Source organism: Lissotriton helveticus, chromosome 7 (assembly GCF_964261635.1).
Source record: "Lissotriton helveticus chromosome 7, aLisHel1.1, whole genome shotgun sequence".
NCBI classification, from domain to species: Eukaryota; Metazoa; Chordata; class Amphibia; order Caudata; family Salamandridae; genus Lissotriton; species Lissotriton helveticus.
This window is the reverse complement of record NC_136068.1, coordinates 712,214,956-712,228,118: the sequence shown is the minus strand read 5'-3', so window position 1 is coordinate 712,228,118 and position 13,163 is coordinate 712,214,956. Positions and strand designations below refer to the sequence as shown.

At 39.0% G+C, this 13,163-nt stretch overlaps 1 protein-coding gene across 2 annotated transcripts in view; it reads right to left on the bottom strand.

The window, feature by feature from the left end:
• SFXN1 (sideroflexin 1) overlaps positions 1-13,163 on the bottom strand; it is a 219,478-nt gene that overhangs the window by 78,080 nt on the left and 128,235 nt on the right. Inside the window, exons 4-7 of one of the 2 annotated variants that reach the window (XM_078653032.1) lie at positions 8,374-8,544; positions 5,523-5,621; positions 3,902-3,977; positions 678-763 (exon numbers count right to left, since the gene is read on the bottom strand). In XM_078653032.1, coding sequence (XP_078509158.1) covers positions 678-763; positions 3,902-3,977; positions 5,523-5,621; positions 8,374-8,544 — 432 coding nt within the window. Of the gene's footprint in view, positions 1-677; positions 764-3,901; positions 3,978-5,522; positions 5,622-8,373; positions 8,568-13,163 lie in introns of both variants that reach the window. The other variant, XM_078653033.1, reaches the window with a different exon arrangement.

Here is a 13,163-nt window from a genome sequence, read left to right as displayed (position 1 = left end):
CACAGGGGGGGCATGGGGGGGGGGGGGGGGAGTGGGAAGGGAAGGTCGGTAAAAGGTATGATGTGGAGGAACCAGGTATAAAAAATAAAATACATATTTAAATTCTCGTTGCTTCCTCCTCCGTAGTCCTCATTTGTTCGGTGTCAACAGAAAGCACACCCAGGCTCCCAGTCAGCCAATCACAACGCTGCCTAGCAGCATCGTGATTGGTCTGAGCACCGTGTTTTGCCGCTCAGATGCTGACTTGGAGCCTGGGCATGTTCTCCATGCAGGCTGTACTGCAGCCTGCATGGAGAACATGCGAAGTGCGCAAGATTGTTTTGGCCGGCCCTCTTTGTGCACTTAGGAGGGTGCTACCACTCCTCCACTGCCCCCACAATAACGCAAGTTTTTATCATTTTATTTTCCCTTTGTTTCACTGCAAAAAAGCAGTGGGGCGATGTTACTCCACCTTAGCGGAGGAGCTGCCACTGTTTATAAGCGTTATGGAAAGATGCCCAGAAGGAGTCATATTTCTAATGGAATTAAAGTATTTACGTATTATAAACAGTTAACAAATAATTCACACCAGTTGGATGACACATTATCCTGCGAATCATCATCATTTTAACTCAAAGGATTTAAAAAAATACATGAAATAAACCCAAAAGTTGTAGTGATCGTAAATATCCACTTACCTTTGTCTCATTAAGGGAATATTGATGCAGTTAGCAGCAGCCACAGCAGCAAAAGGAACAAAACGTCCTATGAGAGGTGATACGTGCTGCATAAAGGGAAAAAAAACGGATCACTTGCATTTCTAATATATACATCTCTAAGATGTTCTAAGTAGTTAACATTTGGAATTAGTCAAGGTATATATATTGTTTTGTTTAAATTATTGGATGCAGGGTAAAAACACACTAGCCATAATTCCTTTAGTGATGTGACTGCTCCAAAGTGTAAACGTAGGGAAAGTCACTAAGATTTGGGTCACTTACGGCCTTATTTAAATTTGGGATGATGGCATGTACAGTCAAATAGACCATAGTGCATTGATGCCAATGGCACATTGAAAAGCGCTGGACAGGACATTCACCATTTTTTAAACGGATATCCCACTTTGCCAAACGGTGAATTAGACCATTAATGACCGGCCATCAAGAGACTGGTCAGTGTACACGAGGTACCGAGAATGTAACTGCACGACTTTCATAGCAAAAGGTCCATGTATCAAACACAATTCTGAGCTAACATCAAACTTGCCATCCCACAACTGTTCAAGACAGAGCTTGGAAGGCAAGTCCTTACAAAGGTTTCATGTTTTTTACTTGCCTTTTCGATGTTCCCTGCTTTTTATTTTTTTACTATATACATTTTTTAAGGGGGTGAAGGTGTGTCTGTTGGATTGTGTGTATGGGTAGTGTGCGCTAGTGGGGTGGGTTTGCTTATGTGTTTATGCATGATTAAACCACAATATGATGACGGACCATTTCTCAATGTTAGTTCATCGCAGCAAAAAAAGGAGTAACACGATCACTGTGAGGACAATTTCGCAGACCCATAGTGTGTTTAGGTTCTACTGAGCAAGAGCATCACAAAACGAATACATCTGTTTATATTTGCCTCGATCCACTGTATAACCTACCCCATTATCAATGTGTGTGTGGAATTACAACAGTTCATACATACTTGATTACGGTTAATGCCTGGTCTTCGTATACATAGGTATATCATAGTGAGTGAGTGTGTGTGCGCAGTTATGATTTCTGTAAGTGAGAAAATATAGGTTAAAAAAAAATATATTAATTGTTGCAGCTAATGATCTTGCATACGCCCACGTAATCCAGTCTAGCCACATACATCTGCTAAAAGTTGTCAAACTATAGCAATACCAAGGTGACACAAAACAGGACAGTTGTACGCGATGTATTCATTTTTTTGTTAAATTGTTTTGTGTTATACGAAACTTAAATTCTAGATTTGTTATTTTACATTTCAAGTAGAATTTTCTTTACCTTAAAATTAAGTTGACATTTTAGACTGTTGCATAGTGAACAAAATCAACTATAAGCTCTTCTTTAATAAATATTCTTTATATATACTATCACCTACTAAATGCAACCAAAGTAGTACCACCAGAGACAAGTTGGAAAGGCTCTATTAGAAAAATCATGCACCTAATTTTCCACCTCTATCTTGCTGTTTATCCGTGCAAGTTTAGTTGCCCATAATTGGTTTCACTTCGCGACAACTACCAAAGCTTCACCAGCTTTCCAGTACTCGTTTTCCCTCTATGAGAACCATCTCATTTATATGATTTCCATGTTATTCATCCCTGTCTATTAGCTGATATCAGCGCTTCTCAAAAACTACTGTAGTGGCTTTTGCTCAAAGAATCTAGAATGGAGAAGCTATAAGCAACACCTGAAAAATCTATTTTGCTATCTTATCCAAGCCTTCTAAAAAGTCTATTTGGGTGATACCATAATGTTATTAAGAGTGGGAGAAAACATATTATCCCTTTACAAGGTTGTCAACGGGGTGCAGGACAATATATGGCTGAACAAAAAAAGGAAAGTACTTGATGAAAAACAGATTGATTAAGTATGTGGTACAACCTCATCCTTTGGAGTATTCGAGGTGAACCTCGGGGATTTAGCTGCAAGCAATTCAGTTTCTCACGTGACATACTGAGATACTGAAGTCATTTAGGGAGCTATGGTCTGGAGGCAAATAACTGCCTCAAGAACAGTGCTGCTTTAAGGGAGATGATCCAATGTGTCTGGTGGTTATGGCTAAAAAGGCTCTGGCAGTACTTTGGTGGCCCTGGGTATGTGATACAGGTCTTTCTGGTGTGCGTTCTCTTAGGTACCTTGAATGAGTGGCATGTCAACTGACCTAGAATCACCCTGTAGAAAAAAAACATTTGCCCTATTTACAAATCATTTCAAGATTACATCAGGTGGAGCAATTGCCAAAGAAAGTCAACCTTTGTATGCAACAGTCCTTTATAAACAGGTAAAGTCTGACTAAGAGGAATAGATCACTGGATCTAGGGACATGAGAAAAAAAAATGTCCATTCGCTTTTTCTTTGACAGTTTTGCTGACCTAAGGTCTCAAAGTTAACCACAAAGTAAAGCAAGCACCATAGGCACGCCAAATAGTACACCAGTGAGACAGCTTTGCTTTGTTTAAAAAAATATAATGATTAACACAATCCAACAAGCTTCTATTTGGTAGAACTGAGGAAGTAGATGGATGCTGCACATTTCCCGTATGCCCTAAACACGAATGAAGTTTCTCAAAAAAGATTTTTTAGAATCCTGTGTGCTGCGCAACAAAAGTGCAACACTCATAGTGGAAATCGTGATGAGGTATTGGGCAGAGACCGTGGGATGCTTTGACAGGGTTTTGAAAGCATTTTGAAAGATAAAATAACTGCTCCATACATAGGCGTCTTTGTCAAACCGTGTACCTGAAGAGATACCCTAAATAGGGTAGAGGACGAAAGACTCAAAGCTAGAGTATTAGCAGCATGGATGTCCAAATCAAGTCTTACTTCCTGAAAACTGGCATCTCACCGACACAGTATACTGATAACCATTCCATGTCTAACTCAACCACTCTTCTAAATAAGGAAAGCCTCTTTCTGTCGCAATCGTTTTTTCTTCCATAGCATCAGATCTCCAGGTCAGTGAGGGAAGAAGTAAGAAGAAATAAATATCAATATTTAATTCCAACTTTAATGTTTAGGCAATAGAGCATTTACCCTCTCTTATAGGGTGAGGCTGGAGGAATCAACCAAAAATATTGCCCTTGCTCTCCTGTTATTTTATAGCTCTCAGGGGCACAACAGCATGCACAGGGCAAAGCAAGTGTTTCCTATGTATAGATAGAGTTAAAAACGAGCAGTATTACCTTTGTCAGTGCATTAAGTCCCAGAGCTGTGACAACAGCACCTGTGGTGGCAGAAACATAAGCTGTTCCCAGTTGGCTAAAACAAGAAAATTACAAGTGTTTGTATACGCACACCATTCCGCTTTCTGGGTTTATATCTAAACAGGGTACACTATCAGCGTGCAAGCACACCCAATATTCAGCTTCGAAATTGAACTTTAAAGAAAATGTCAAGCACAAATTAGCCCCCAAAACTAATGACATTGAAAATCGCTCAATGAATTGATTTCGTTAAGATTTGTATTGAATGGACTTGAGTGTATCACAGAGTTGTAACTGAGTGGTATTTAGCTTGCGTCTTATATAACCCTCCATCGGGCACCCTCTCTGCCTTCCACAGACCTTAAACAAAAAGAAGCAAGTGGGTGAAAGGAATGAATACTGGTGTAAGAACTGTTGAGAGCACTATTGCTGGACCAAAGTTATGTCATAAAATGTTCAGTGAAAATCTAGAATGTGCTAACAGGCGCAGATTATCATATCAGACATTTATAAGCAACATTTAATTAATTGCAATTAAGAGAGGAAAACAAACATTAGCCCCATAGGGGCATTACGAGATAATAAAGAAGAACATGCATTTGCAAAGCTGTGTGGTCTGGCGTTAATGTGTCAACATGCGTAATCACAAGTATTCATGGATAATGTTTATATGTGTTGCATGTATACATTTTTAGCAAATTAAGATCTGCCATATGGGCGTTGGCATTGCAGGGAAAAAGGTGCAAAAAAGGATTGCTTTCTTCATAGAATGTATATAAGAGATAAAGGACTGAACGTGAGAAAAGATTAAATGTACTTTTCAGATGTAAAACTGTCCATCATGTATTACAAAACCAGCACTGTCTGGAAGGTGGAATAATACACAAATAGAGAACAGTGTGAGGTGAAACAGTAATACAGTCAGCTCTGTATAATTTACAGGACTGGCAAAGTATGTCTTGCAGACAGCTGTGCTACATATGAAAATTGACAACATTGTAATACGTCTCCAAGAGGAAACAGGAATTTAAATTGATTTTAAAGGACACAATATTATCTAGAGGTGCAGTAAGACCATCGGCAAAAATATGGAAATGGTGCAGTATATAGTAACTTGGAGTAATTCATTGAAACGTTAAAATATATAAACAAGACAAAAGCAAGTGGTATAATTCTTCACATGTTGAATAATAAACTCAAATTTGTAGCTGCAAAAGCGAAGTAAGTCTGTACACCAACACTGTAACTGTGTCTAGTTACCCATGCCAATATCTAAATTATTGGGTTATGTTATACGCATTTACAGATGGACAAGCTCTGCTACCCCAAACTAAGTGGGCTGCCTTAGATTCTTTCCAATCTCACCACATTATTGAAACTATGTCTAAAGATCAATGTGAACCCTGGAGAAAAAAGGATGGTAGAAAGAACAGACTGGGGTCATTAAAGAAGAGGATACAGGGATCCATATTGCAGTTCTGCAGATACCACCATCGCTTTTCAGTGTATGTGCATCACACCACATAACAAAGGTAACAAGAAAACAAACTTGCAGAAATCATCTTGTTTTAACTAAATATTCAACAAAATAAAATCATACCTCACGGTAATTGGGGCATCTCCACTCCGGTTCGTATAATTTACAATTGCATTGAAGGATTGGTTAATCCACTGCCAGAAAAGCACAGCTGGAGTTGTTCTTGGAAAAAGATACAAGTGTTTTTTTTTATTGTAGATGAAAAGCTTATGCAAAGTTCAAAAAAATCATAGCAACAACTAGTACACGGACTTAAAAGCATTTTTCAACAAAACAGGAGCAGACATGAAAATATGATTGGAACTTCATTAAAGCGCCTGTCGCTAATTGCGTGGTTATTTTAAGCATTTGTTTCAGAGATATCTGTAGATTGGGGACCTCAGCCTGCATTAAAAAGAAATCCAAGACAATTTAAAGTCTGTTTTTAAAATGCTTAATATATACCTGCTCTTTGTAAACGTATGGAGAAGCTCAACCATGTGCTTACAAATTTGTCATTCCATTTCCTCGTGTTGCAAGCAGAACCAAACCCACTGTAGCATTCACAATGCATGCAGCATACAGATGCAACAAACTCCAATTGATCCAGGAAAAACAAACCTCTCCAGAATTAGGAAACAGTACGTATGTGACTGCAAAAACAAGAGAGTGAAGGTACTTAAAAAGGGTCAGGTGTGGTTTAGTGAGTTCCATTATAGTGTAGTCTTTTCCCATGGTCGGTGCTGGGAAATGCTAGCCAGAAAGTCTGTTATGACTGAACATGTATAATTTACCGGGATCTGTACGACAGGAGCTTCTGATTGTAAATGCTATTTTGTGGATAAACAAGCAGCATTCTAACATTGATTCAGGGCCGGAGGATCTTTTGATCTGTTTGGAGGACGTGCTGGTTTCCAGTTGCTTGCTCTGCTCTATTATGCATTTGCTCAGAAAGTATCAAGTAAATTGATCCAGGGGACAGATATAGGTGGTTCTTCATATAGGTGAGTCATCATCTAGGGCAGTATACTCTGGGAATAATAATCGCAATTCAGTTCGCAGTGAGCCAGAACTGCCACAACACTGGGTATATCAGCAGCATAGTTCAAGGATGGCGACGGGCATGAAGACCCTCCAGTGAATTGTTATCTTAAACTCCAGTTCAGCGTATATGGAGACTTTAAGGCTCTTTGAAGAAATAAAAACACCATGTGTGTGTCTGAGGCAGATTGCAAGCTTTTTGCAGCGTACTCACAGATTTTTGCTTATAGCTGATCAGATAACTGGAGATAGAGGTTATCTAACCATGTTCTGACCGGGTTGCAGCAAATCTTCCGCTTGGAGTCATTTTTGCCTCCATTGTTCTTGATGCATTTATTGATCACTGAAACTTTTAGTTGACAGTCTGCTGGTGATTGCTTGGTCCAAATCAAGTTGTAAATACATTTAGCAAAAATGTTTCTGTTTTCTGCTTTATAGATAATGTAATGGAATTGCTGGTTATCTTGTGTGAAGGTAGGTTAGAGTTTCAGGGCTTATGCCAGAGTTCTTGATATATTTTTCAGCCATATTAATTTAAGAGTTTGCATATTTCTCTCTATTCCGAGTTTCCCAAACAGCTGCGATGTAGTTATTTTCATGCTCACCGTTTACCCACAGGCAGCCGTTTAACTATTTTTCTATGTTCTTTATTGCTAGTTATGTTTATGGCTAATTCTCCTGGTTGATGCTAGTACAAAGTGGCTGAGAAATGTTTGTGAATGTGAAAACAATGGTTCGTAGTGGGAAGGAGTGTAGTAAAAGAAGCTTTCCGCCTGATCCATGGAACCTCAGTTTGCTGGTTCATTTAGCCAATAGAAGGCTTGCAAAGATTCTTATGGCATCTTGGCCTAGAAAACTTGGGTTTTTGTAGTGTTTGCAGTGGGAGCTTTGGGAGTTTATCATGCTATAGAAATGTGGTGTATTGTGCTCTTTAAAGAACGTTGGTGGTAGGGGAAACATAGGGATGGGATATCGGGTGCATCTATATCCGTGTGGAGCTGAAAAACCTCTTTCTTGAGGTGCCCAAACACATTTTTCAAATTGTAACTTGAATGTCAGCCACTAGTGCGTGTTTTACATTTGCATGCAGGTACAGTGTTTAAGCTGCGCCGTGGTTGTAGTAGTTGGACACTGGCACTTGTTATTTTGGCACACGATTTTTTTCTTAATCTTCAGATTTTGACGAAGACCGAGAATGGTAGGAAAGGGAGTAAGAAGGAGGAAGCGCAAGAGAGGAAAACATTGATAAAGCGAGAATGCCGGGTTCACTAAGAACTTTCAACAGTGAGATAAAAAGACAAGAAGAGTTTCGGTGGTGGAAAATGGGATGTCTGTTCAAGACATGGCAGCCTTGGTTTTTGCTAGTCCAGGCATTCAGCTTTTTGAAACAGTTTTAGCATGTGCGCTTATACATGTTTTATTTTGTTTATTACAAATTAGGCAGTGCCAGCAAAGCAAAGGACAAGAGACCGTTTCACCCCATCAATAATATGAGGCAGGTGTATTAAAAGCAGCTCAGAAATGGTCACACCTATCTAAAGGCACAGGTGAAGATTACAATATCCCACCTGACGTAGAAAAATAAATAGTCCCGTTAGCGGAAGAGATGCTCCTTAAAAGTTTACAGTATAGATGTATTTATAATGTTTTCATACAAGATCCACTAAAGTCCCCTTTCATTTTACCGGAAGACAAAAAAAAGCCTAGATATCATTCAGGTTTTCAGAATTATTTAAAAAAGAAAAATGAATATTTGGTTTGTGAATTAGGTATGGTTTACAACTTTTGGTTTACTTGAAAATGCACGCCTCCTTCTCCAGTTTATTGTCAATAACACAATGTCATTGTGCTCCACAATGAAAACATGCGCCTGTGCAACATAATAATAGCTTACCTGTAGAAGGTCATCATGCACCCTGTGATCGTCATGTTCATAGGTACTTGAGCAGACATTCGGCCAATGAGGATCATCTTCTCACCAGTGTCCGGGTGAAATGCGGAGTCATAGACGTATTTGGCTCGCCATAGTTCATCTTCTGTCAGTCCAGGAGTCACAATCCCTTGCCTTGAGTTAAAGACAAGAAGGCTCTTCAATTTGGTAAACAAAAATAAATAAGCGTATTTTTTCAATTAAAGTTTTTTTATCAATAAGGCAATAAATGTGAAAAGCAGATTTAATAACAAACATTACATTTCTAAAACTTGGGAGTCTTACAAGTTTAGAAAGTGGAGCCCATTGGTCAATACACGTGCAGTGTAAGCCTGGCTCATAGTCCATATAACAATAATGAGCATGGCATTGCTGCAGCAAATTTGATCTGCTATTAAACACATTTATAAGCAACATGCATATGTTTACGATTCAAATAATACATACTAAATTAAAAATTTGAAGAAGGTAACCATACTTAAGTATTAAGACGTACATAAAGTGCTCAATTAGGTTAGCCTAACTGTCGATGCCATGTTAACTGGGAACTAATGCATTAACACAGAAGGACTTGTTTTTCACGTTGAATAGTTGTTTGTGCAGTATGTTTTTCTTCTCTTTGCTGCAGAGCTTACAACCTCAGAAGCCTACTGTTAGCTGGTGAATAGAACTTGTGTTTTTATTAGACAGCTAATAGTGAGGTTCTCACCAGGAAGAGAGGAAACAACATGAAAAATAATTCATGTGAAGAAGTATTTGGACCATAACAAAACAACATTGTAGCTTTTCAAGGGTTAATATCTGTAACTCTATTATGCCCTGGTGAGAGAATGGGGAGTGAATCTGTTGTCGGTAGTCTGCCGATATTCTATTTGTGGATAAAGAAGATAAAAGAAAATAATGTTGCAACATAGAATTTGTGTGTTTATATTAGTGCATGTTCCTAAGATTAGGTCGGATTCCGTTCCCTGACATTCTGACTGTAGACTTGTCTTGGATATTCTTGACTTCTCTACAAATGGGTTTACGTAGACTGATTCCGGATGTCTGCTGGTTTACAACTGTGAATGAATTACAGTCTTATTTGCAAAGTCTATATGCTTGCAATTTGATCAATCTCTCTTCAGAACTCTTTATTGGGTTTCTGAACCGACACCTTTTTCTCTCATTAATAAGATTATTTAGACTAGGAAGTTTCCTTTATGGATCACGCTTGCTTTATTATTACTATATTGAATGACCTCTCTTATGAAGTGATCTATGCAGAATGCATAAGGCCTTAAATTTAACCCGCTACTCCACTGGAAGCCAGTAAAGATCATTAAGAGCCTTTTTTGCAAAATGGTTCCTAGGGAGATTCAGAAGAAGCCGAGCAGCAGTGCTCTGTGTAGTCTATAACCTTTTGGCCACTAATCAAGGTGCACCAAGGTAAAGAGCATTGCCATAATCATGGAGAGTGATAAGGCCTGGACAATTAATCTTCTGGCTAAGAAAGGGTGAAGATTTAAAGCCTTTCCTAGAGGTCAAAGGAACCTGAATCAATTGGCCACATGGTTTTTTTCTTGGTGCTCCATTGTAATACTGGAATCTAGCCAAATTCCAAACTGTTTTTTACACCTTTAGGGCTTGGGAGTCTGTCGGGACAGTCAGACACAGGGATTGGAACTTCTTTTACTGACGTTATTGCCCAATACCATAACCTCAGTCTTGTCTTCATTGATCTTCAGTTTGCAGTTGGCCATCCATTTGGCTACATCCTGAAGACAACGAGCCATGAAATCAGGAGAGATTGATATCACCAGCGGGGTGTCATCGGCATACGAAACCAGTGACATCCCAACAGAGCATTCGATTTCAGCCAGGGGAAGCATATAAATATTAAAACATGTTGGGCTCAGGGAGAATCCCTGAGGCACCCTACAACTCAAAGTAAGACAGTCAGAATACCAAGAATGATCAAGCACCTGGAATGTTCTCTTCTTCAAGATGGAAGAAAGGCATTTCAGGGCACTGCTGACAACACCCACTTTGGATATCCTGTGGATTAGTGTGGCATGATCTACTGTGTTTAAGGCCACACTCTGATCTAATAGAATAATGGCTGCCGAATATCCTGGATCCAACATTTCTCTTCCATTAAAGGTCCATACGACCAGTGATAGAGTATTTAATGATTATACTCGCAGAATGACATTTAGAAATCCCCACTCCATCAGCAGACATGTAGACAAGTTAAGATACAGTAAAGTAGCCTGCGCAATATTGACAATGCTAAAACATAGTCCTATGAACACGTTTTAAAGAGTATAGAAGAAGGGAATAAATAGACCTAACTTCAGAGTAATGAAAATATGCTTACCAGTAGCCTTGGAGGTTATCTCACACTGTTAACTAATTGGAGTGAAGACACTCAATACAGTGCACTAGTAATGTCTCTCCTTTTTGTGAGAAGGGAACCTCAGGCTACTGTAATTCAACTAAGGGGTATATTTTGAATAAAACCTGAGCTGTGCACTCCATTCGTACCATTGTCAGTAACCCTACATTGCACATGAATGATAAAATGATAGGAGGCACTCAATTGTTTCTTGTCCTGCGGTCTAGGTCTGTTGCTCATGTATAGACCTCAAGTCACATCTGTCAGGAGCTTTGTTCTCTTCTTGTTCTTCAGGTCTAGAACTAAGGAACAAGAGGAAAACAAAATACATCAGAATTGGCAAACTGACAAAGTGGTGTGTTTAGTCATATCTAAAATATATGACTTATCTATGAAACCACAGAAGCAATTCTCCGAAAATAAACAAGAACATACCTTGATGGCAAGTAGGGATTGTTAAACTCATGCAGCCTGCATAATTTAGTAATTTCTTGACAAGCAAATGACGTGTATGTGCTGTTCACCCTTCACACCACCCACCAGGCACCAATGTAGTCATGGCACCAAATGTAAACCTTCTGTGACATATGCTCAATCAGTGACAGGGTAACAGATAAAAACTAGCAGTCTGTCTGAACCCCAAACACTACAATAGCAACAAAGGCCACGTCTGGCTTGTATGACACAGATAAGTTACAGCAAGATGCGCCTTACAGGCTAAAGAGCCGTGAGGAGCGCTTTTTGATTAGTGGTTAGGTATAATTCAAATGTGACTACTGTCCCAAAAGGCAGGCCAAAGGTGAGGAGGCCCTGTGTACAGAAGTCAGTCTTTGAATAGGTGACTAACTAGTGACAGGGAAGACTGAGAGCTTCACTGTAGTATCGCCAAATGCAGGAGTTTGAAAAAGATGTAAGTACATCATGAGAAATACTCATTATTCCTCAGAACAATGCACAGAGTCACCTTGATATTCAAGGGATTAAATCACAAATCTCCCATAGTAGGAGCTAAAATGGATGCTGCCACAGTGTCCCACAATTGGGATGGAATACTTACACATGGAAAAAGGTCTATCTATCCTCATTTGGTGGCGATCCTACGGTCTCTTGATAGGATGCTAGGGCTAGCTCCAAAAGTTTAAGTAGTATTTGTTCTTCTCTCAAAGTAAGAACTCAAAACTGTTAAAGAGAATACTAGTGCAAAGAAAAATATATACATTATGTGATTGATGCTCATGTTGTTATCAACCGCATCCCTCGCCCGTTAAATCAATACATTTGAAAACAAGAACCTTGAATAGAAACATGTATAAGCGGAGCTGTCAAATGAACAGACCCATGATCTTTTACTGATTTGCCCTGAGATAGAGATGATGTTCTAAAGATGAGACTTAAGAGTTGTGTTTGGTAGGTGCTGGAGGCGGTTTGGTGGAGTGGACCAAGTTTATTAGACTTTGTTTTGATATGATGAAATAGTAAAAAGCTGTACCACAAATGCTCTTGCCACAAAAAAAAAAACTTCTTGCCCACTTTTAGTAGGAAAGTTGCTCTTGAAACAACTGCTCTAGGTGAATGAAGGCTTCATCCTAAATAATATGTGCAAGACATGATAAAAATGTACTTCAATGTAAAACTTTCAATTTACATCAGTTTTGATCTTTAATAATGTAATTTCAGAACATTGTAGCCTTTCTCTCAATCCTATTGCAATAGTTTCAGTCACACCCAATTTGAGAGTGCCCATCTTGTGTGTTTCAATTAGTTAACCAGACTAAATGCACTATTGACAGCAGGCACTCTTTAGTGAGGCAAAAGCTGCTATCATGTCCCAAGAAAATTAGTCAGTGGGAGGGCATTATAAAAACGTCCCTCAGACATATTTGTAGCTGTGGGATGATCAAAGAAACAAACCCTACAACTTTCATCAACCGGTTACCAGATGTGGCCACCAGACATACAGAAAGAGAATATGACCTGTTCAACAACTATTGCCCAAAGTATGAAAGTGTGCATCTTTAAAAGAGACATAGGAGGTTAGGCAACACAAGTGGAACCAAGGACAGTGAGCGATGTCCTGCCATAGATCTTTCAAAATAGCAGGGCCAGTGGAAAAAAAAGAAAAAAGGAGGCAGCAGAGAGGCACATTAAGAGAAGGGGTTATAGAGCTCAGAAACAAGGTATGACACAGATGCATATACCTAAGAGATTCGTGATGAGGTCTGAGCAACATTTATCCACATCTCTACAGTGTTAATACTATTTAAATGTACAAGTCTGTTATTTTAAAAAGGCACTAAATGCTGCCATAATTGGTCTTTGAACAATGCTCTTAGTCTGCCTTTACGTCAAATCATTTTTAAAACAGACCCAAGGTTGG